Genomic DNA, 25,951 nt, shown 5'->3' with positions numbered 1-25,951 from the left:
AAAAGCTCTTTCTAGATGATATCTTCATCCTCTCCATACCCTCCCAGCTAGAGAAGGAAAATGTGTTACAGTTCCACTAAAGATATAAAATATTGGAATAACAAAAAATAGCATTGTCTTTTTAATCTCCAAGGAAATTAACACAGACTTGATGTTAGAATTCAAATGACTCAAACATCAATCCATGCATGCCTTTTTGTGAATATATGAGTAAAACTTTTCACTAGAAAAGATATAACTTAGTCATTGGTGGTTTCAATAGACATTTTTAATCTCTCTTCTTGAGCACTTTCCTTGATGCTCCAAGGATCTTAAAGAGTGCAGTATGAGCCCTGCAACTGCAGAAGGAAGGGACAGATATCTTTTTGTTTTGAAGGGAGAAAGAAAGTGGCAATGTCAGTTCAGAAGTGGCATTGCCCATGAATAGCTAGATCTATAGAACTTTCCTTTTTCTGCCTCACAATAAAAGAAGAAAACATACAACTTAAGCTGGGTTCTTAAGACCACATCACCAGGGCTTTTCTAAAACAAAGACCCTGCTCCAAGGGATATGAGGCTGTAGAGGTGTGTGACCAATCACTTAATTTCACAGCACCAATGAGACCACCACAAAGCTCTGTTTATGACACTTTCCCAAGTCTAAATTATGGAGTAGTTATCCTTACACATCAGATTAGCTGAAAAAACATCAGTAATAATATCTACCTTTTATTGATACATACCAGACACCATGCTACATACTCTACAATTATCTTATTTAAACTTCACACAACCTTCTGAGGTAGGCATCGTTACCCTTATTTTATAAATGAGAAAAAAATGATGCTTAGAGAGTTTTAGAAATTGCTCAGGCCGGCCATGGTGGCTCACGTCTGTAATCCCAGCACTTTGGGAGGCCGAGGCGGGCGGATCACAATGTCAGGAGATCAAGACCATCCTCGCTAACATGGTGAAACCCCGTCTCTACTAAAAATACAAAAAATTAGCCGGGCGCAGTGGCGGGCGCCTGTAGTCCCAGCTACTCAGGAGGCTGAGGCAGGAGAATGGCGTGAACCCGGGAGGCGGAGCTTGCAGTGAGCCGAGACAGCGCCATTGCACTCCAGCACTCAGTGAAACAGCAAGACTCCGTCTTAAAAAAAAAAAAAAAAAAAAAGAAATTGCTCAAAGTCTCAAGGTTATGAGTAGTAGAGTTTGGACTAAAATCCAGGGCTATCTGGCTCTAAAACTCAAGTTCTTATTAACCCAAGCTTCATTGAATATAATAATTTTTTTAAAAATGGTTCCATGTGCCAAGTAGCCCATCTCTTCCATTTTCTCATTCACACTTTCCTTGTCTTCTATTTAAGTGTGTGTGTCCTTCACTGCAACAGCTCCTTTTGCCACCAACCACCACACAAAGAAACAAAGGGCCAAATTCTTGATCATTATTCAAATTATTGACCATTATCCACCCAGGAGTCTGGTCCACTGTACTCTTCCTTCACCATCATCTTCAGGTTCTGATAATGCTCAAGACTTTCAGTGGCCTAATGATCATTCTAGGGGACTACACCATCATTAAATGTATGAGTCTTCTTTCTGTTGCAAATGAAATAAAATATAACAAGGTTTCCAAATTTCTGGGGATCAAGATACATGAAAACAGAGTTATTAGTGGCTTACCGTCCATAGGTCCCAGGGCAATGTCTGAAAGCAAATAAACAAAAATACTGTTAGTTATACAAATCCAAAACATAAAAAAATGCTGAGGTGACAAAAGTTCTTGAAATCATAAGCATTTTTTAAGCATTTTGTACAGTACTGTTCAATAGAACTTTTTTGGTGAAGGAAATGATCCATATCTGTGCTTATTCAGTATGGCAGCCACCAGTCACATGTGGCTATTGAGCACTTGAAATGTGCTAGGGTAACAAAACCACATTTTAAATTTTACATAATTGTATTATACTTAATATAAGCTTAAATGGCACTTAGCTTTGGATAGCACAGGACTAATCAATCTCAACTTTCACTATGTGAGTAGAAAACTATATTTGAAACACGAATGAGGTTACTTTAATACACACACACACACACACACACACACACCTCATTAAAATGAAGTAAACAAGGTGTCCAAATATTAGAGCTTATCGCATCTTTGAGGAAATGCAGGCCCTAATCACTGCTAATGCTATTTCCTTCCCATCTCATTCAAGAAGATATAGGATGACCAGTTTGATGGTAAATGAGCCCCAGAAAAATAGTTCTTCAATATGTTAAATTAGATGATAACACACTGCTCAATGAATTGGTAATCATACAAATTGGCAGAGCACCCTCTAAGACATGAATGAATTACACTTACTACTGGTATTTTAATTATAAAGCTTATGAATCCTGGGGAGTGAGGCCAGATGGTTCAAATGGCTTCCACTATGGGTGAAGGGAGTAGGGGAAACTTCTCTTTCTTATTTCCTTTATGATTGAGAATTGCTGCTAAAGCCACATCCCGTTATGCCCATGTCTTTGTGACTAGAATGGATCCATGTTTATGCACTTATTTTGAATCACTAAATGTCAACAGCAAATTAGAGAGCCTGGCATTCCTACCTTAAAAATATGATGGTTTCCAGTTGAGATTGCAAAGGCCTCATTTGGGCTCTGTATTACAGAAAGCAGGCCCTGTGGTTCTAACTGATATGCACCCACCTGGTTGGGCCCCATTCTAACCGCTCTGCATTGCCTGCCTTGCATCTCCATGCAGCCTGCCTGGTCTCTTGCTTAGCATCTTCTTGTAGGACGATTAAGACAGGAGAGAACAGCTCCACGGAAAGCCACAGTTTTTTGTACATGGATCTAATATATGTTTTCTGATTATCTAGATGATTCTCATTTCATTGCTTCATAGCCCCTTAAGAATCGAAGATCATAAAAGCTAGTACATGTCTCTGTATAATGCACACATCACCAGTATTTTCTTTAAAAGGAAAGCAGGAAATATGAAATGTCATGTTTATCAATCCTCAGGATCATGAAAGGATGCTTTAGTGCACACAGATACTGCAGAGATCACAAGATGAGGTGTTCTGCTAGCAGCAAGAACATCACTTGAAAACATGGAGTCAGGTGATAGGTAAAGGAGGTCATTTTGAGTGAAGAGGAAAGAAACCAGGCAGACCTAACAGTGCTATGCTTTTTTTGTCATTCAGTCAAGACTTTTGTTCTTAGCAAAAGAGGAGAAGTATGATCAAAGCTGGACTGCAGGACAACTATAGTGTAGTGACTCAGTTATGGCCACCAGGAGGGCAGAGGGTTTTATTACCTAGCCCTGAGGAAGAGCACAGGGACACACACAGCTTGCCCTCACTGCGGTGATAGATGTCCTTCAGAACTAAGACTTTTGAAGATTAAACCAAGGTAATTTTTGTTTAATTTTGAAGAATCTCTTAGTCATAAGGCCACACACAGTTTCATGATTTATGGATTAATGTAATCATGAATTAACATAAAAGAGGTTTCTCTCCTGATTCAAACTTGTAGACAGATATGCTATGAAATCTCACCCACTAATCATTCCAGCATCCACTGCAGAAACTTTGCATCTGCCACAAAAGAAATAAAGCATGGTCCGGGCATGGTGGCTCACGCCTGTAATCCCAGCACTTTGGGAGGCCGAGGCAGGCAGATCATGAGGTCAGGAGATCGAGACCATCCTGGCAAACATGGTGAAACCCCACCTCTACTAAAAATACAAAAAATTAGCTGGGCGTGGTGGTGGGCACCTGTAGTTCCAACTACTCGGGAGGCTGAGGGAGGAGAATGGCGTGAACCCAGGACGCGAAGCTTGCAGTGAGCCAAGATCGCACCACTGCCCTCCAGCCTGGGCAACAGAGTAAGACTCCGTCTCAAAGAAAAAAAAAAGGAAGCATGGAGAGTAAGGCAGAGGAAATCCTGTGAATTCTGCAGGCTGTCTATACAATGAGAGATCTCTGAGAAGGAAGTATACTCAATTATATGTACATTCACTTTGTACTTTTCTTGGTAATCAAGGTGGAACCCTCAAACTTGCAGACAATACTTCAGCATTTCTCAAAATATTGTTTTAGAGAACATTCCAATGAATATTAAGAAAAGTGTAGTTAACATAGATTTCTGTGGTCAAACAAATTTGGGAAACTCTAAGTTAAACAAATATAAACTTTTTTTTAATTGCAGAACTTCTCAGTCTTTAATACTCTAATGCACATCATGAATCTTCTAGAAGAGAGTTAATACAGGAGGCTTCTTGGAACATTCACCTAAGAGACCCATTTTTTTTTGCAAAGCATCTTTAAGCGAAGTGTTTAGACTATTAATTTCTTACTTTATTAACACCTTAGACATTTATTGTTCATATTGTACAACAGGAAAGCCTTTAGAAGCCCAGTCACATTCTAGAATAAAGCAGGAAATAGACATAATCCTTATTTATTGAGGTTCATAGTGAGCTATTTATTCCCTAGCAGTTTACTGTGATATACCAAGAAGGCTTCAAGGCCAGGGAATCAAGCTAGGTCTTAATTCCTAGGTTGAATGTTATGATATTCTTGCACTAATTCATTTGAAGCATACTCTAGCAACTTTGGATTTGCCTAAATTCATATGTGGGGCTCCAACCATATGCAAAGTACTTATATAAACAGTTTCTGTTTTGTCAAATTTTGAGTTAACTTCCTTCTATTAGCATAGAAAGTTGTAAACTAACTATATTTCAGAGGACCTACCCACAGGTCATTATGGCACCTACCACCAGTATCCTCTGACAGAGAATGTAATGATAGTAACTATCAGGAAGGAAGACATGTGGAGTGTGAGGGAGTGGTGAGCAAAAAGGCTTGGGGAAGCAAGGCACCTGTCCATCAAACCATAATCATGATCACAGGAGGGGAGCTTCTTCAATGTGGAGGATGAATACAGCATCATCAAGTTCAGAACTATCAACATTGAAAACGGCTTCTGCTGGGGCATGCTCTCATGGTCATTGCAAACACACTTTAACTTGCAAAGTATGAGGAAGAGAAGTAGAGAAAACAGCAAGAAGAGTAAACCCGAAACCAAAAGAAAGAGCTTCATCCAGGGAAGCCATAAAATGTATCCTGTAAACCTGAACAGTTCTGAGTGCAAAGTGGGCACTGGTAACAATTACTCTGGGAGAGAAAACAGGAATGTATGGTTATGCCAGCTCTATGGGTAGAGAAAGCTGATGGCATGGGAGGCTTAGAATAACTGATATCGATAAGGTCCCCTTTCTACCTCTCTTTCCTATTAGGAAATATCTGTCAACCAAAAATAAAAATAGATAGTAGTCATGAAAGGTATAGGGATCATTGGTTACCACACTGAGCTTATTGAGGTTTATGAAATATCTCCAAATATCCAAAAAGCACCTGATACCTGAGACATGGGTGAGTGGGTCACTCCAGCAGAACCTGCTGGTGTCACCTCAGGCTTGAAAGGATCAAAGTCCAGATCCAGCAAAGTCTCCTCTTTCTTCACCTCAGGAACTTCATTCTGTTAAAACAAATAACAAAACAAAATAAAACATGTATTAGCTTGAATCTGATAAGACCATGATATAGCCCATGTGTACTCTCTCTAATATTATTATTGGGCATCCCCAAAACACACTTTTATAAGCATGGTGGCTCACCCATATGCGCCCAGTCACTCAGCTAAATGCAGTGAGAAGGAAATAGCTTAACTCTGGCCAAGTATAACCTAAGTTACCCTGGAATGTGTCCCAGGCTCTAGCTCTTGTCCTTTGTCTAACTCCAAGTCCAGTCAACAGAGACAATGTTCCAAGGATGTATCCTAATGTACCAAGATGCAAGGAGTCTCCTCTGTCAGCTCAGAGAACTCGGATCAAGAAATTACAGATGACCCAATTGATAAAATGGGCCAAGATCTGGATTCATTACAGCAATACTGCTGATGTTCTTCTGGGAAGCCAACATTTTAAAAGGAAGGTGCCATTGTGTACTGCTGACCACATCCCAATGGCCTCATTCCCTCACTGGCACCCTACCCCTTGATTTAGTTATTATTTGATCCAGTCTTCATCCATAGCATTGTTAGTTTCAATTGTGTATGTGTATGAGTGAGGGTGAACGGAAGGGAGAGAGGAGACAGACAGCCATGCCTCCCAACATTTGCTGCAAAATGAGCTCCCATTAATAATATTTTTGGATTAGAAAGAAGGTAAGCCAAATAAGACACAGGAAGAAAGTCCTGCTTTGATAATACAAAAAAAATCTATAATACTAAACATTATCATTTGTTCATTTATTTGTGGTATCATAATACATGAAAACAATGTGGGCTTGAAGTCGGCATAACCCAGGCTCAAGTTACACAGTAAAGGGACAGGCTAAGACAAAGTCCCATAAAGTACATCACAGAAAAGGGAGTCTGGGTCAGTTTTCATACAATTTAAATTACATGTGTTTAGCATTCAATATAAAATTCTTTTTAAAAAAACTTTGTTGCCTAGAAATTGAAACGTCAAACCAATGGGTAAAGTATATATAAAAACAGATTTTTGGAGACAGATTTTTGAAGAACAGGAGTTATTTTAATTAATATTCATCACAGACATTAAAAACGGAGAAATGTATGAAAAGTGAGGGCTAGACACGGTGGCTCATGCCTGTAATCCCAGCACTTTGGGAGGCCAAGGTGGGTGGATCAGGAGGTCAAGAGATCGAGACCATCCTGGCTAACATGGTGAAACCCTGTCTCTACTAAAAATACAAAAAAAAAAAAAAAAAAAAAAAAGAAAGAAAAATTAGTTGGGCATGGTGGTGCGTGACTGTAGTCCCAGCTACTTGGGAGGCTGAGGCAGGAGAATCGCTTGAACCTAGGAGGCGAAGGTTGCAGTGAGCTGAGATCGCGCCACTGCACTCCAGCCTGGGTGACAGAGTGAGGCTCCATTCCCCCCAAAAAATAAAAAAAAAATAAAAATAAAGAAAAGCGAGGTGGTATAACCTAAATACTTTCCTTAGCATATCCGACTCATTGCAGAAGAAAGCTGCTAATATGTCATGCTATTAGCCTTGCATTTTCTATTTTGCAGCATAGTAACTCCCCATATATACTTTTTAAAAATTTCACAAGGATAATGCCCTTCTGAGAGCTCTACTTTCTTTACTAATTACAATCACAAAACTATCAACCGATTCCCTATTCAAAACCTGCATAAACTTTTATGTAGGTAAAAGTTATATTTTTAAAATTTAGTAAACATATTATACTTGGAGTATGACAGGCACTGTTCGAAGAACTTTACACGTATGGACATTACCTCATGTTAACACACTTTGGTGCAGTCTAATGTTGACAACACTTTATTGCCTTTAAAGCATTTATCTTGCCATGTTCTCCAAACTGCATTGTACCTGCCTTTTCAAATATAATCCTTACAAAAAATTGAGGGAGAGATGGCAGCAAGTCTCCAGTTGGGAGAATGAAGAGAATTGGCTGAATGGTGATCTACTGTCATGGCCTCTAGCTGCCATGTAGCAGAGGTAAGACTGCAGTTGGTGCCTCTGAATCCAATGCCTGCCAGGCTGTCACTGATGCCCCAGACCCAAGGTTCTCAATTAGGGACCCCAAGAATCTGCAGAGGAATTCTCAAAGTTCTGCAAGTTCTCCATAAAATTTTAGGTCATGTGAATATATTCATTATTTCCTTTTAAGCCTAATGAATCCCCTTAAGGAAGCTCAAATGGGAATTTAGAGATGAAGGATGAAATGAGGCATCAGACTATAATGGGCTATGCTCAGACTTCGATTGAGATCAATCTGTGTTCATACCCCAATTTTACCACTTGCTAGCTGTCTCTCCCTGGCCAATTAATTGAGCTTCTTGAGAATTATCCCTTAAGGTACTCATGTCAAAGAATATTCTGGTAAAGCTACAAAAATAGCGAAAGGATTTTGCCTGCTTACATAACATAGTATTCCTTTTTAAAAGGGCAGGAATGTACTCACAACTCTGTCACTACATGTTGAAACGCAGTAAAGAGTAATTTTCCTTAACAAGACAAATGAATCCTGTACACCTTCATCACAATTAGAGTACATATGGTATGGTCTCAACATTCTTAGCTTTTTGGGAACTTGATCATAAGTACTGCTTTACCGTCAGAAATCTACAAGGGGTGACTTGGAATGTGCTCCTAAGAAAGGAGACCAGCTGTGGAAACCACAGTGGGGGAAAATCTTCCACTAGGAAAACATTGCCAATTATAATAATCTGTGCTATGTTTCATGAGGTGTCTTCTACTTGGGACATCTAAGTTTATTAGTAAGGTACCGGACCTCTTCTAGTGCAGATGTGCAACTTGAACATAATCTGTATGCCTAGCCTTGCCGTGGCTTTGTGATAGATGGATTTTACTTCCCCATCCCTTACGTGGAGTTGACCATATGTCATGCTTTAGCTAATGATATTACTTAATGTAATGCAAACAAAGGCTGGAAATGTGCTTGCATGTTTGGTCGGTTGGTTTGCGTTCCGCCATTCACCATGAAAAGTACAGCCTTGCATAGCTGCTAGTCCAAAAAGAATGAGAGACACATGAAGCACATGTGGACCAATCATAATCTAATTTTCTAATCAGTGTTAAAGATAAATTCATAAAAAGAACCAGAGAAAAGAAGACATTTCACTAACAGAGGAACAACATGAAGGTAGCAGCAGATTTCTCACCAGAAATAATAAAGCAAAAAGACAGTGAGGCAAAGTACAGAGAAAAAGAAACTGTCAACTTACAATTATATGCCTCTCAAAAATATTTTTTAAAATAAAAATTCAATGAAGATTTTCAGACAAACAAAATCAGAAAGAATACATCACCCTCATATACACACTACAACTAACGTGGAAGATATCTTTCAGGCAAGGGAAAATGATAACAGATAGAGCTATGCATCTACACAAAGGAGGAGAACCAGAAATAGTAACTGCCTAGGTAACTATATGTGAGTTTTTATTATTTAAATCTTTTAAAAAGATAATTGGCTGCTTATACAAAAATAATAACAAAGCAATGTGAAGTTTATAATGTAGATAAAATAAAATCCATGATAAAATTGCACAAAAAACAGAAGTGGGAAAATGAGAGTGCATTATTATTAGATTTTTACACTGTACCTTAAATGACATTATATAATTGAAAGTTAGACTGTGATAAATTAAAATGTATACTAAAACCCTAAAATAACCACTAAAATGACAAAACAATGTTATAACTAATAAGTAAATAAAGAAAATTAAAGGGAATAAAAAATGTTCAATTAATACAAAAGAAAGCAGAAAAAGAAGGGTTAAATGAACAGCGAGACAATGGAAAACAAGCGATAAATGTGCTAGATTTAAACTTCCCCATATGAATAATAACCTTAAATGAAAATAGTCTAAAACATGCAATTAAAAGGCAGAGATTATCTAATTGTACAAAAAAGCAAGACACAACTAGATCCTGTCTATAAGAAACTAAACTGAAATATGTAGACATAAATAGGTTCAAAGTAAAAGGATATAAAGGATACACCATGTCAATATAACCAAAAGAAAGCTGTAGTAATTACATTAAAAATAAAAAAAGTAGATTTCAAATCAAAGAATATTATCAGGGATAAAGAGAATCATTGCCTAAACATTTATGCACTCAATTACCGAGCTTCAACATAAAGCAAAAACCAAGAGAGCTGTAAAGAAAAATAAAAAAGCACACATACTTTTATAGGAAAGACTTCAATACTCCTCTTTCAATAATTGAAAGAACACACCACACCTATTCCAAAATTGACCACATAGTTGGAAGTAAAGCTCTCCTCAGCAAATGTAAAAGAACAGAAATTATAACAAACTGTCTCTCAGACCACAGTGCAATCAAACTAGAACTCAGGATTAAGAAACTCACTCAAAACTGCTCAACTACATGGAAACTGAACAATCTGCTCCTGAATGACTACTGGGTACATAACGAAATGAAGGCAGAAATAAAGATGTTCTTTGAAACCAAAGAGAACAAAGACACAACATACCAGAATCTCTGGGACACATTTAAAGCAGTGTGTAGAGGGAAATTTATAGCACTAAATGCCCACAAGAGAAAGCAGGAAAGATCTAAAATTGACACCCTAACATCACAATTAAAAGAACTAGAGAAGCAAGAGCAAACACATTCAAAAGCTAGCAGAAGGCAAGAAATAACTAAGATCAGAGCAGAACTGAAGGAGATAGAGACACAAAAAACCCTTCAAAAAATTAATGAATCCAGGAGCTGGTTTTTTGAAAAGATCAACAAAATTGATAGACCGCTACCAAGACTAATAAAGAAAAGAGAGAAGAATCAAATAGATGCAATAAAAAATGATAAAGGGGATATCACCACCGATCCCACAGAAATACAAACTACCATCAGAGAATACTACAAACACCTCTACGCAAAGAAACTAGAAAATCTAGAAGAAATGGATAAATCCCTCGACACATACACCCTCGCAAGACTAAACCAGGAAGAAGTTGAATCTCTGAATAGACCAATAACAGGCTCTGAAATTGTGGCAATAATCAATAGCTTACCAACCAAAAGAGTCCAGGACCAGATGGATTCACAGCCGAATTCTACCAGAGGCACAAGGAGGAACTGGTACCATTCCTTCTGAAACTATTCTAATCGATCGAAAAAGAGGGAATCCTCCCTAACTCATTTTATGAGGCCAGCATCATCCTGATACCAAAGCCGGGCAGAGACACAACCAAAAAAGAGAATTTTAGACCAATATCCTTGAGGAACATTGATGCAAAAATCCTCAATAAAATACTGGCAAACCAAATCCTGCAGCACATCAAAAAGCTTATCCACCATGATCAAGTGGGCTTCATCCCTGGGATGCAAGGCTGGTTCAACATACACAAATCAATAAATGTAATCCAGCATATAAACAGAACCAAAGACAAAAACCACATGATTATCTCAATAGATGCAGAAGAGTCCTTTGACAAAATTCAACAACCCTTCACGCTAAAAACTCTCAATAAATTAGGTATTGATGGGACGTATCTCAAAATGATAAGAGCTATCTATGACAAACCCACAGCCAATATCATACTGAATGGGCAAAAACTAGAAGCATTCCCTTTGAAAACTGGCACAAGACAGGGATGCCCTCTCTCACCACTCCTATTCAACATAGTGTTGGAAGTTCTGGCCAGGGCAATTAGGCAGGAGAAGGAAATAAAAGATATTCAATTAGGAAAAGAGGAAGTCAAATTGTCCCTGTTTGCAGATGACATGATTGTATATCTAGAAAACCCCATCGTCTCAGCCCAAAATCTCCTTAAGCTGATAAGCAACTTCAGCAAAGTCTCAGGATACAAAATCAATGTACAAAAATCACAAGCATTCTTATACACCAATAACAGACAAACAGAGAGCCAAATCATGAGTGAACTCCCATTCACAATTGCTTCAAAGAGAATAAAATACCTAGGAATCCAACTTACAAGGGATGTGAAGGACCTCTTCAAGGAGAACTACAAATCACTGCTCAGTGAAATAAAAGAGGATACAAACAAATGGAAGAACATTCCATGCTCATGGGTTGGAAGAATCAATAACGTGAAAATGGCCATACTGCCCAAGATAATTTACAGATTCAATGCCATCCCCATCAAGCTACCAATGACTTTCTTCACAGAATTGGAAAAAAGTACTTTAAAGTTCATATGGAACCAAAAAAGAGCCCACATCGCCAAGTCAATCCTAAGCCAAAAGAACAAAGCTGGAGGCATCATGCTACCTGACTTCAAACTATACTACAAGCCTACAGTAACCAAAACAGCATGGTACTGGTACCAAAACAGAGATATAGATCAATGGAACAGAACAGAGCCCTCCGAAATAACACCACATATCTACAACTATCTGATCTTTGACAAACCTGAGAAAAACAAGCAATGGAGAAAGGATTCCCTGTTTAAAAAATGGTGTTGGGAAAACTGGCTAGCCATATGTAGAAAGCTGAAACTGGATCCCTTCCTTGTACCTTATACAAAAATTAATTCAAGATGGATTAAACACTTACATGTTAGACCTAAAACCATAAAAACCCTAGAAGAAAACCTAGGCATTACCATTCAGGACATAGGCATGGGCAAGGACTTCATGTCTAAAACACCAAAAGCAATGGCAACAAAAGCCAAAATTGACAAATGGGATCTAATTAAACTAAAGAGCTTCTGCACAGCAGAAGAAACTACCATCAGAGTGAACAGGCAACCTACAAAATGGGAGAAAATTTTCGCAAGCTACTCATCTGATAAAGGGCTAATATCCAGAATCTACGATGAACTCAAACAAATTTACAAGAAAGAAACAAACAACCCCATCAAAAAGTGGGCGAAGGACATGAACAGACACTTCTCAAAAGAAGACATTTATGCAGCCAAAAAACACATGAAAAGATGCTCATCATCACTGGCCATCAGAGAAATGCAAATCAAAACCACAATGAGATACCATCTCACACCAGTTAGAATGGCCATCATTAAAAAGTCAGGAAACAACAGGTGCTGGAGAGGATGTGGAGAAATAGGAACACTTTTACACTGTTGGTGGGACTGTAAACTAGTTCAACCATTGTGGAAGTCAGTGTGGCGATTCCTCAGGGATCTAGAACTAGAAATACCATTTGACCCAGCCATCCCATTACTGGCTATATACCCAAAGGACTATAAATCATGCTGCTATAAAGACACATGCACACGTATGTTTATTGTGGCACTATTCACAATAGCAAAGACTTGGAACCAACCCAAATGTCCAACAACGATAGACTGGATTAAGAAAATGTGGCACATATACACCATAGAATACTATGCAGTCATAAAAAATGATGAGTTCGTGTCCTTTGTGGGGACATGGATGAAACTGGAAATCATTCTCAGTAAATTATCGCAAGGTCAAAAAACCAAACACCACATGTTCTCACTCATAGGTGGGAATTGAACAATGAGAACACATGGACACAGGAAGGGGAACATCACACTCCGGGGACTGTTGTGCGGTGGGGGTAGGGGGGAAGGATAGCATTAGGAGATACACCTAATGCTAAATGACGAGTTAATGGGTGCAGCACACCAACATGGCACATGGATACATATGTAACAAACCTGCACATTGTGCACATGTACCCTAAAACTTAAAGTACAATTTAAAAAAAAGAAAGAACAAATGGAGAGAAAATGAGCAATGGTATAAAAGATTTAGATAACACTATGACTACATTTGACCTAATTTACATTTATAACATTCTATCCAACAACAGGAGAATACATACTCTTTTCAAGTGTACATGGAAATGTAACATGATAAGCAGTATTCTGGGTCATTAAATAGGTCTCAACTAATTCTTTTTTAAAGGCCTTATCTGAGATTTTATTACCAAAAACAATCAAACAAATGAACAAATAAACAAAATGGAACCTCCTTCTTGCACAGACACCAGAGACAATGCTAAAGTTCCCAGTATAACTCTATTATAAAGACACATGCATGCATGTGTTCATCGCAGCAATATTCACAACAGCAAAGACATGGAATCACTTAACTACCTATCAATGAAAGCCTGGGTAAAGAAAATTATATATATATGAGAAAGTCTGGGTAAAGAAAATTTTATATATATATATATATATATATATACACACACACCCACAACGTGGAATACTATGCAGCCATAAAAAGAATAAGATCATATCCTTTGCAGGGACATGGATGGAGCTGGAGGCCATTATCCTTAGCAAACTAACACAGGAACAGAAAACCAAATACCACATGTTCTCACAAGTGAGAGCTAAAGGTTGAGAACACATGGACACATAGAGGGAAACAACACACACAGGGGCCCATTGGAAGTGGAAGATAGGAGAAGGGAGAGGATCAGAAAAAATAGTTAATGGGTACTAGGCTTAATACTTGGGTGAGGAAATGATCTGTACAACAAACGCCCATGACACAAGTTTATCTTCTGTAACAAACCTGCACTTGTACCCCTGAACTTAAAATAAAAGTTTAATAAAAACTTGCCCTTTTAAATAGTACATCATGAAGGTGGCTGCCATATGCTTACTCAGTCCACTCTTGTCCTAGTGGCCTCATCAAGTGAGATACAGCCTTCTTCCTCTCCCTGGTAGTCTGTCTTCTGTTTTAAGACCCCATGTGTCCCAGCTGGAAAAAACTGTCACTGAATCACTTCTGCCTTCAACTAATTTAAAAACATTCAAGCCACATAAAGTATGGTCTCTGACTACACTGGAATTAAATTGGAAATTGTTAACAGAATGGTCTCTAGAAAATCCACAAATATTTTAATCATCCAGAATGATCTCTGCAAAATCCACAAATAATAGTCTTCTAAATACCTAATGAGTCAAAAAAGAAATCAAAGTGGAAATTGGAAACCTGAATGGAAATGAAAACAATATATCAAAATGTATGGGATGCTGCTAAAGCAGTACTTACAGGAAAATTTATAGCACTAAACTCCCATATAGGAAAACAAAAGGGTCTGAAATTATTAACCTCTCACCTTCTTTTTACCTGGAATACTAGAAAAAAACAGAAACAGAGCAATAAAACCCAAAGTAGAAACTAGAAATTATACAGATTAGAGTGGAAATCAGTGAAACAGAAAACAAAAGACAGAGTGAGAACAAGAAAAAGAGAGAATCAATAAGACCACAAGCTAGTTATTTGAGATGATCAATAAAATTAATCAACATTTAGCCAGTCTAATTGGGGTAAAAAAGAGAGAGACAGAACAAGGATGCAGATTACCAATATCAGAAATGAGAGAGGGGAGCATCATCATAGATACTAGAGATATCAAAAAATAATAATAAAGAAATATGATGAACCACTTTATTCCAAACACATTTGACAACTTAGATGAAATGGACAGATTTCATGAGAAACACAAACTACAAATACGAAAATCTCACTCAAGAAAAATAGATACCCTGAACTGCTCTATATCTATTATATAGAAATATATCAAAACAAAAGAAAACACAACAAAACAGAGCCCAGATGAGTTCTCTGATGAATTCTACCAAATCTTTAGGCAACAAATAATACCAACACAAACTTAACCATCACATTGGAGGGGAGCAAGTGATTTTCAGTTCAATTCATTCAATACCATTACCCTGGTATTAAATCATAAAAACCCTTTTCTTAAAAAAAAAAAAAAAACCTATAAACTAATATTCCCCATGAACAGGAATGTAAAAATTCTAGACCAAGCTTTAGCAAGCTGACTAAAAGATACATAGATAAAAAGGATAACATACCATCGCCAAATGGGGTTCATCCTAGGACTTCATGGTTGGTTTATCATTGGAAAACCAATAAGTATAATTCACCATATTAACAATCTATCAAGAAAACTCATATGATCATCTTAACAGATGCAGCAGAGCACTTGAGAAAATCCACATTAATTCCTGTTTAAAACTCTTTAAGTAGGAATAAAAGGCTACTTCTTCAATCTGATAAAAGCCATCTAATGAAACCTACAAGTAACAAACAGCATGTTTAAAAGTGAAATACTACATGCTCTTCCTCTAAGATCAACACAAGGATGACTGCTTTACTACTTTTACTCAATATTATTCTGGTGGTACAAGAATGAAATAAGGTAGGAAAAATAAATAAAAGGCACCGAGATTGCAAAGAGAGAAGTAAACTTTCTTTATTCATAAAAGATATGATAATATATATAGAAAAATCCAATGAAATCTACAAAAAAGCTATAGAAACTAATAATTCGGTTTAGCAAAGCTGCAGATACAGCATCAATATACAAAAATCAGTTGTACTTATAGACAATAGTGTGAACAACCAGAAAAAACAAATTTAAAAACATGATATATAATAACAATATAAAATACTTAGGGATAAATCCAACAAAACGTGTAATGTCTGTACATTGCAAACTGTAAAACATGGCAGAGAGAAATTAGAGAAGACCATTAATAAAGGGAGAGATATACTGTGTCTATGCGTCAGATGACTCAGATATCATTGATCTATAGACTCGGTGCAACATGATTCAATATCTCTACTGCTTTGAATAGTATTTCCCCCCACCCCCCAAATTTCATGCCTATCTGGAACCCGTAAGTGTGTCCTTAACTGACAACAGGGTCTGAACCAATGTAATAAAATAAAGATTTTGATTAGAGTGGGTCCTAGTCCAATGACTGGTGGCCCTGTAAGAAGAGGAAAATTTGGATATGTAGACACAAGGAGAATGCCACAGAGCACACAGACACACAGGGAAAATGCCATGTGATGACCAAGGTGCATATTGGAGTATTGGAGTGATGTATCTGCAATTCAAGGAACCCCAAGGACTTTCAGCAACCACCGGAGGCTAGGAGAGAAGAAAGGATTGATTCTCCCCTAGAGCCTTCAGAGAGAGCATGTCCCTACTGACACCTTGATTTCAGATATCTAGCAGCAAAAACTGTTAGAGAATTTTTTTGGGCGAGGGGTTTGTATTCAAGCCACTCAGTTGTGGTACAGCAGCCCAGGAAATAACACAATATCAACTTACAGTTGATTCTGAAGTTCATATGGAAATTCCAAGGACCTAGAATAGCCAAAACAACTCTGAAAAAGAACAAAGTTGAAAGACTAACCCTACTGACGCTGATTTCAAGATATTATAAAATGACAATAATCAACATACATGCTACTGGCACAAAGGTAAGCAAAAAGATCAATGGATAATCATATGGTCCAGAAATATATCCATATATATATATACATATGGTATATACATATATATTAGATAGATAGATAATTAGTTGTCTAATTTTCCACAAAGGTACAACTAATTTTCCACAAAGGTACAAAGGCAATTTTGCAGAGTAAGAATACTTTTCAACAATGGAATATTCATTTCTAAAGAAATAAATTCCAACACACACTTTGTACCACATAAAAAAATTAACTCCAAATTGGTCACAGGCCTAAATGTAACACCTGAAAATAAAACTTCTAAAAAATATTAAGAGAAAATCTTGCAATTTTTATCTTAGGTTAGGCAAAGACCTTTTAGATGTTACATGAAATATATAATCCATAAAAAATGGATAAATTGGATTTCATCAAATAAAAAATTTCTACTCTCCAAATTACACTGCCAACAGAATGAAAAGAAAGCCACACACTTGAAGAAAGTATTTGCAAATCTTATCTAATGAGGGACTTGTATACAGAATGGATAAAGAGGTCCCAAAACTCAGTTAAAAAATAAATACATGAGCAAAAGTTTTTAACAGGCACTTCACCAAAGAAGATCTATGGGTGTTAAATAAGTACATGAAAAAATACTTAACACCACTAGTCATTTCAGAAACGCAAATTAAATCAAAATGAAATACCACTATCACTTACTAGAATAGCCAAAATTAAAAATACTAACTGATATGGTTTGGATTTGTGTCCCCACTCAAATCTCATGTCAACTTGTTATCCCAGTGTTAGAGGTAGGGCCTGGTGGGAGGTGACTGGATCATGGGGGTGGAGTTTTCATGAATGGTTTAGCACCATCCCCCCTTGGTACTGTATAGTGAGTGAGTGTCAAGAGATCTGGTTGTTTAAAAGTGTGTTACACCTCCCTCCTCTCTCTCTCTTCCTCCTGCTCCTGCCATGTTAGACACCTGCTCTTGCTTTGCCTTCGCCATGAATAAAAGCTCCCTGAGGAGTCCCCAGAAGCAAATGCTGCCATGCTTCCTGTAAAGCCTGCAGAACCATAAGCCAATTAAATCTCTTTTCTTTATAAATTACCCAGTCTCAGGTATTTCTTTATAGCCATGTGAGAATGGCCTAATACACTAACCATGCCAAGTGTTGGCAAAGATGTGGAAGAACTAGAACTCTTATGTGATGCTGATGAAAATATAAAATGGTACAAACACTTCAGAAAATCTGTCAATCTTTTAAAAAATTAAATTTATTCCTAACATATGATCTAGCTAGTTTATCCCTAGGTATTCACCCAAGAGAAATGAAAGCATGCATGCACACAAATATTTGTATATAAGTGCTTATGGTGCCTTTATTTATAATAGTCAAAAATTGGAAACAACTCAAACATCCATCAGATAACTTGTGATATATCCATACAATGGAATACTACTCAATAAGAAGGAATGAAGTACTGATATGTGCTACAACATTAATGAATTTCATAATCCAAAAACTATGCTTTCTGATACTATATGATTCCATTTATATAAAATTCTAGAAAATGCAAACTAATGTATAGCAACAGAAAGATGAGTGTTTGCCTAGAGATGCTGGCGCCAATGGGGAGGAGCAAGAGAAATTAAAAAGTGGCTCAGAAAACTTCTAAACTTCTTGGGGTGACATATATTCATTATCTTGATTCTGGTAATGGTTTAATAGTATATATGTATGTGCAAACTCATCAAATATGTGCATATGTAAATATGTACAGTTTATTGTAGATGAATCACACATCAATAGAGCTTACTAATAACATTAAAAAGAATCTAATAGTGGGAGATGGGTTAAACCTACCATAGCACATTCTCTTAGCACAGTGCTCCGCTGCTATTTAAAATAATAAAATAAATACTAAATTGACATGGAAATACTTTTGTTATATTTTTACTAAAAATCATAAATTAAAAATCTGACATAGAATGATCACATTTCCAAAAATATACATTTTGGTTACTTTTTTTTGAGACGGAGTTTCACCCTTGTTGCCCAGGTTGGAGTACAGTGGTACGATCTTGGCTCACTGCAACCTCCGCCTCCTGGGTTCAAGCGATTCTCCTGCCTCCGCCTCCCAAGTAGCTGGGATTACAGGCATGCGCCACCATGCCCAGCCAATTTTGTATTTTTAGTAGAGACAGAATTTCTCCATGTTAGCCAGGCTGGTCTTGAACTCCCGATCTCAGGTGATCCGCCCACCTTAGCCTCCCAAAGTGCTGGGATTACAGGCATGAGCCACCACGCCTGGCCACATTTCAGTTACTATTTAAATGGAAAAAAGTGGCATTTTGCACACAAAATTAGTAAAAGTGAGTTTTCCTGGGGAATAGACTTTTACTTTTGAAGTCTTACTTTTTGCTTCTCTGTAATTTACTATTTTTTTACCTTAACTATGCATCCTTTGGGGCATTATTTTTATAAGCATATCAGGTAAAAGAGATTTCAATATTTAACTATAGCCATAAAACATTTAGTAGTGATGCATCTGTAGGTAGTTTGAAAGTATTTGATTGACCCAGAAATCTAGCCTCCAGAGCATACACACAACACATTTTCTGAGGATCTTAACCTTTAGAATTTGAATAAAATGTATAAAATCTGTAAACATTTCAAAAAAACCACTTAGAAGTAAAACATGTAGTCTCTAAACCATCCTCATGGCTGCATGCAGACAAACAGACAGATAAACGCACATGCACACATGCACACCCATACACAAAAGTTCTTTAATCATAACACAGTATTATAGTAAGCCAGATTACCATGAGGGCATAGAGATTTTCATCTTTTCATCTTCTAGAGATTTTCATCTTTTATTCTTTCATTAAACATATTTTGAAAACCTTTACTATATCCTAAGTATTGTGCTGGACACTTGTGACTTCCCAATGAGGCAAAAGAGGTGGAGTAGGAAGCTTAAGACAGAGAGGTTAAATAAAATCTTTAGGAACAAGGCCAATCAGAAGTTATCTTTTATGTAATAGAAATACCTTTCACGTAAAAGTCACAATTTACAATTTCTAACAGTGAGTAAAATTTTAGCATTTCATCAACAATTACAATGAAGCAGTGGCCTAGGAAAGTTTACCTTCGTGGTTAGAAGCTTATAACAAGATTGCTCCAGATGGGTACATTACAGTTAATGTGAGTCATATAGCACATGGACAGGGTTCAAGTGCTTTATATTGCAGTCTTAGAATGGAAAATCTTTCAGTCATTTAAAATGATGTTGCCAAGTATTTGTTCCAAAAAGTTTATTGTAGTATACTAGTCCTTCCTTATTTGGAGGAGTTATGTTCCAAGATCCCCAGGGAATGCCTGAAACCACAAATGGTACAGATAGTACTGAACCCTATACACACACTGTTTTTTCCTATACATACATACCTATGATAAAGTTGAAGTTATCAATTAGGCATAGTAAGAGATTGACGACAATAGCTAATAGTAAAATAGAACAATGATAACAATATACTGTAATAAAGGTGAATGTAGTGTGAATGTGAATATAGTCTCTCGCTCGCTCGCTCTCTCCAAATATCTTACTGTTATGTAGTATTTTTGGATCATGGTTGACCATGGGTAACTGAAACCATGGAAAGTGAAACTGTGGATAAGGGGAGACTGCTGTACAGAGAATTAAAAGGATAGTATAATGCAGATCCCTTTACTCACAATCTAGACCTATTGATTGTTCTCTCACATTTGCTTTATGTGCATACCTATATTTACATAATCCTGAATTGCTCTAGCAATGAGTTAACACACAATAAACTAGACCTTCTAGGAAATTGTTTTCCTACTTCATTTTGTTTTGACTTTGTTTTTTATTAGAACAAGTTGGTAGGCTGCAAAATCATTCCTAGTGTAGCACGTGGGTTTTGTTCATTGCTTTTACGTATATTATGACTAATAGTATAAAGGCTGACAGTCATGAGAATAGAGTCAGCAAGGAAGAGGGATAGGGCCTATGCTTATAATGAGGTTCTACTCTGACTGGTGGAAAGACAGATGGCTAAACTGGTTGAGTAAAGGCCCTCCTACCACTATATCACAGTATTTACCAATAATGCACTGATAGGTAACAACCTGAAGAACTTTGCTAATATCAAAACTCAAACAAGTTCTAGAGAACCTGCATCCTGGATACTAAGGATAGAAAGAGTGATATCGATTTGTTCATTTACTAAATGCCTGGTACTGCTCTCTTTCGGGTGCTTACAATGCTGTCACACATAGCCTACAGCATTCTGCTTTCCACTCCTGCACTAGGAGAGGCATGGTTCAGCAGAAAGACGGCAGGTTTGCTCTTCTAGAAAGTAGGACTAATGACATGTAAATCACAGGATTAACGTTAAGGTTAAACTGAATGAGACCTTGCAGAAAGATATTTAGTAGCTTTCCCTGTTCTGTAGACAGAAAAAGCCTAGGTACTGTTAGCAGCTCTGGAGTCAGAACCTTGAAAGATAGTGAAGCTTAACGAGCCAATGATTTTAAAACATTTTCAGAATACCAGATGATACACAAACTGCACTGCCTGGTTACTCCTGCTCAAGGAATGGAACAATGATGGTAATCCACCAGGGCAATGAACTGACTAAATTTGGGCTTGAAATGCACTGTGTAGTTTTTCTTCCTTCTAATTTTCATCTTACTAATTCTTTCTGTCTTAAAATAATGTTAACGTGTTTACTTTGAAAAATAGCAAGGGAAAGAAGAGGCAGCTGGTCCAGAAATATGTTATGTTGAAAAGCCAGTGTGGTATTTAGAACCAGGTTACAGATACCCAGTAAGTGAGAGATGCATATGTTCATAACTGCAGGCTGGCCTCTCAGGATTACATGGGTGAAAAAACCATTTCACGGACTGATTCTGCATGTTGAATTCTATTTCAGTTCAATTGGCTAGGGAAAACAGCATGATTTAATGAACTTAAAAAGTAAGATGCAGTATTAGGCTGGAAAACAGAGACATAAAAGTAGAAAAGCCAATGGTGCTCAATTGGTCCCAACACTCAGGATTGAAAGGCTGTGCTCATGTCTGCCTGGGAGCATGGTGGGCATTCCCATGGGGCGATGAGCAGGGCTTGGAGAAATAAGCTTGGATGTTCAAGGGATAATTCCTCTGGATTTGTAAAGTGGAAATCTTTGATCAGAGAAAATATGCAATATCTTAGTTTGGGAAAGATTTAGGAAAAATAGTTGGGGGTATCTGCTATGAAAAAATCCTGAGACAGGCAATATTTTCTTCCTCTCTGCCACCGGACACAAAGATAGAGTCCCTGGCAAAGAGGGACCCTGCCCCAAGCCCTGAATCTAAGGGGACCCTCATGCTTTTCAGCACCTTTCTTAAAGTTTCCTAAGTCTTCTTCTGGCAGAAGGGACCAGCTGCAGCTGCAGTGCCATCTGGTCAGGGCATCCTGAGCCTGTACCAGGACTGGGCTTTGGTTGCCATATCTCCTCTTCCGAGCACTCCCCAACCCTACTCCATGTGTACAGTCGATTATATGCTTCTGGAACTCTGGGGCTCCTATCCACAAAGGTGTTGTGAGCATGAAGATGGGGCCTGTTTCCAGGAGGGTGAGTGGTGAGATGGTGAGATTGTTCTTTTTGGTCAGCTTGGCATTTCACTTATAGAAACCCCTGAGACTGGCCATCAGAATATTGCTGATAAGCTTATTTCAAGTGACTCCAACTTTTTATATGGAACAGGTCCCCAGCAAAAAATATTTGCTCAGGGCCATAATCCTAAAGGGAGGGTGAACATTGGATTTAAAATCAAGTCATCAAGCTAGAATAAAAGCCAATCCAAAATACTTTCTTTTTTTTTGAGACAGGGTCTCGCTCTGTCACCTAGGCTGGAATGCAGTACTGTGATCATAGCTCACTGTAACCTTGACCTCCTGGGCTCAAGAGATCCACCTGCCTCTCAGCCTTCTGAGCAGCTGGAACTACAGACACATGCTGCCATGCCCAGCTACTTTTTGTTTTTTTTGTAGAGACAGCGTCTCACTGTGTTGCCTAGGCTGGTCCCAAACACCTGACCTCAAGCAATCCTCCTGCCTTGGCCTCCCAAAGTGTTGAGATTACAGATGTGAGCCACCATGCCTGGCCCTAAAACATTTCCTGAGTACAAGAATTAAAAAAGAGAGAGAAATAACCTTGCATATACACACACACATATGTGTGTATATACATATATACACACATATGTGTGTATATACATATATACACACACATATACACATATATACATGTATATATACACATATATATATATACACACACACATACATGATTGCTTTATTTTTTGTCTTGATCTCTTGTTAGAATCATGTTTATATGGAATAGATTTGATTTCCAGGGACAAAATATCTTTTAAATCTTTATTTCTTAAAGTGTTTTACCAAATACCCATTTCCTAGGAAAGCATATTTTGGGGGATGAAGGAGAGACTGTCTAAGAAATTCTGCCCTAAACAAAGTTGAATGGAACTTTGTTACAGAACTTTTCAGAGCCTTAATCCTGCCAATGTAAACTGTGAAAAATCAAAAGGGATGTAGCCCCCCAGTCTCATGTAAACAGAGACTCCCTTTTTAAAGCATCTAATGATACTAGTTTTCCTCAAAAACATGCTTTGGAAAATGCTGTTTTAAAAGAATAATGTAGGGACACAAACACACAGAGGGAGGGAAAGAAAAAGAGAGAGAGAGAATAGATTTCTAAGTTCTTAGGACGGAAAAATCAGGAACAATTTTTTGGACCTTTGGAAGATCCATTTTTGTAAACACAGAACCAGAAAAGCAAGATAAACCATTGGGTTATAACCATGGGGCATCTCCCTACAAGCAGATAAGGACATTTACCAGAGAAAATTCTATGCTACATTTAAAGTTTGGGCCATTAGAGGGCTCTCCAGACCTAATGGATTTCTGTCTTCAATCCCAGGACACACTCAGGAGAGAATCATCACCGTGATGGTGCTTGGTGGAGGAGACATACAAATCCATCCGAGACTGGGTACATTTCAGTCATTACATTTTGAGCTTCTGGGCAAGATTAACACAAATGCTTTTCTTCCCCCATTAAGTGCATGATAAAAATAGCAAGCTGGGGACATAGATCAATCTTCTAAATGTAAATGACTCGTTTAAAAAATTAATATTAAAATAAATGTAGACAGATCATCCTATATTGTTATATGTGTCAGAGAAAACCTTTTCAGGTACATCTAAGCTGTCTAGTTTTCAATGCTCTACTTCCTTGCAGTTAGCTTCTCATTTTTCTCAGGTATTGCTATTTATTCTCTTTTATCTGTAGATTGTCAAACACATTATTGTCTGGATGATACAGTTCATTCACTTATAATATGTAGCTCGACCTACAATCTGATCAACACATCTAATGTTATAAGCACACATGTGTATGTGTATGTGTCCAACCACCCTAAATATGGAAGACTTTGAGTCACACTAGTTTTGAAGGGAGCAGCTATGAACGGTCAATCATAGCACACACTTGACTCAGCTGGGTATTTCCCTGGAAGAAATCTATTAATTCACTGTGGTGCTTTGTTAACGGTCACTGATTTGTGCCATGTGGAATCCTGATAGCTTTAAACAGTGGCTCCCACAGTGTGGTGCCAACACCAGCAGCATCAGCAGCATTTTCCTAAGAAATGCAGATTCCTGACCTCATCCCAAACCTGCCAAATCAGAAACTGCTGGATGGGCTGAAGTAACACAAAATGGCTATTTATATCTACAGAGGAACAAGCCACTGAAGAAACTGCCAAGATGCTTCAGGAAGAGACAGCATCTGTATATTTTTAATTAAAGCCAGATTATGTCACTCAATAAACCAGAAAGCAGACAGAAATATAAATCCCTGTTTCACTTCCTCTTTTGACATCTTGACATGAGACAAATGGTCATTTAGTCCACGGAAACACTCCAAGTCATACTCTGTGGTCCAGCTGCTAGAGCCATGTTGCTTTTCAGATTTAGAAAAATGGCAGAAACCCCTTTCTGACTCCTCCCCAGATTAGAAGAAAACAATATAAATAAGGCTGTGCCCCCGAAAATGCACTCCTATAATGTCTCTGGTGCTTAGTTCTTCCAAAATTGCCTGGAAGACTGAAGGATGTGACACACAGCCAGTGAGATATAAGAGGTATTGATGGAGAGACGCTGAAAGCTCCCAAATTCCTTTCCCAGCAGCCTTGGGGTTATGCATAAAGCACTAGCAAAGCCTAGGCAAGTGGATCCAGGAATGGCGTCCTCACAGGAGCTGCAGCTGGAACATGCTTCTGTTTGGAAAGGTACTTCCTCTGCCCCAGTTCTTGACTTTTCCCATCACTCTCACTCAACGGTACCAGCAAAAGCTAATGCTCTTTTAAGTACTTAGGGGACTCTCCCGGCATCTGTAATTTTCAAAAGTGCTTTGATTCTTTTTCCCCCCACCATGAAGTGTCCTTACCTTTGAGCCAGCAAATTACAAATAAAAAGAAAAACATTTAAAAAGAAAGAACACTTCTGAACCTCATCTTTACTTCACAGTGAGTCCGCATGTCATGTTGTCTCTACTTCAGTTGCCTTGTCTACCAAATGGGGATGTCCTCGGCTAAGCACGCAAGGCTTCTAGATGACCAAAGTCTCTATTTGTGATGGAACTGAGAGGATGCTCTTGGAGGGTCCAGGTCAAAGCAACTGAGTAAGGGTATTGTTGCTTAAAACACTCCCAGTTTGAAAATTCATGTAGCGAACAAAGAGAATGAAGCTGGGCAGTAGAAAATGCAAAGGGACTATACAACTTTGGAAATTAGAATTGCTCAAGTTTGTCCCAGGACAACTGGCAGATGCTGGGTAAGATCCTTTGGCGCTAAGACAGCTATCCCTGGCGGCATCTCGGTATCCACAGACATACGATCTGGCCATGCACCAATAAACACCATTCTCAAAGGAACTGCTAAATCACATCTCAAGCCCCAGTTAATTTTATCAAACTCAGCATCTTATGCATACAACAGAAGCAAGAAAACAATAGCTCAAAGCATTTTGCCTATTGATAAGTGTGCTTGAAAAGGATGAAAAATCATGATTTGCC

At 37.9% G+C, this 25,951-nt stretch overlaps 1 protein-coding gene across 2 annotated transcripts in view; it reads right to left on the bottom strand.

The window, feature by feature from the left end:
- The window catches only part of LOC116812531 (amphiphysin), a 250,192-nt gene that overhangs the window by 49,691 nt on the left and 174,550 nt on the right, over positions 1–25,951 (bottom strand). For both annotated transcript variants that reach the window (XM_032758283.2, XM_058445610.1), the window contains exons 12-13: positions 5,416–5,532; positions 1,663–1,686 (exon numbers count right to left, since the gene is read on the bottom strand). In XM_032758283.2, coding sequence (XP_032614174.1) covers positions 1,663–1,686; positions 5,416–5,532 — 141 coding nt within the window. The remainder of the gene's footprint in view (positions 1–1,662; positions 1,687–5,415; positions 5,533–25,951) is intronic.

This window comes from Hylobates moloch, unplaced genomic scaffold (genome assembly GCF_009828535.3).
Source record: "Hylobates moloch isolate HMO894 unplaced genomic scaffold, HMol_V3 SCAFFOLD_1, whole genome shotgun sequence".
Lineage (NCBI taxonomy): Eukaryota > Metazoa > Chordata > Mammalia > Primates > Hylobatidae > Hylobates > Hylobates moloch.
The sequence above is the reverse complement of the archived record's forward strand: the minus strand, read 5'-3'. Positions and strand labels throughout refer to the sequence as shown.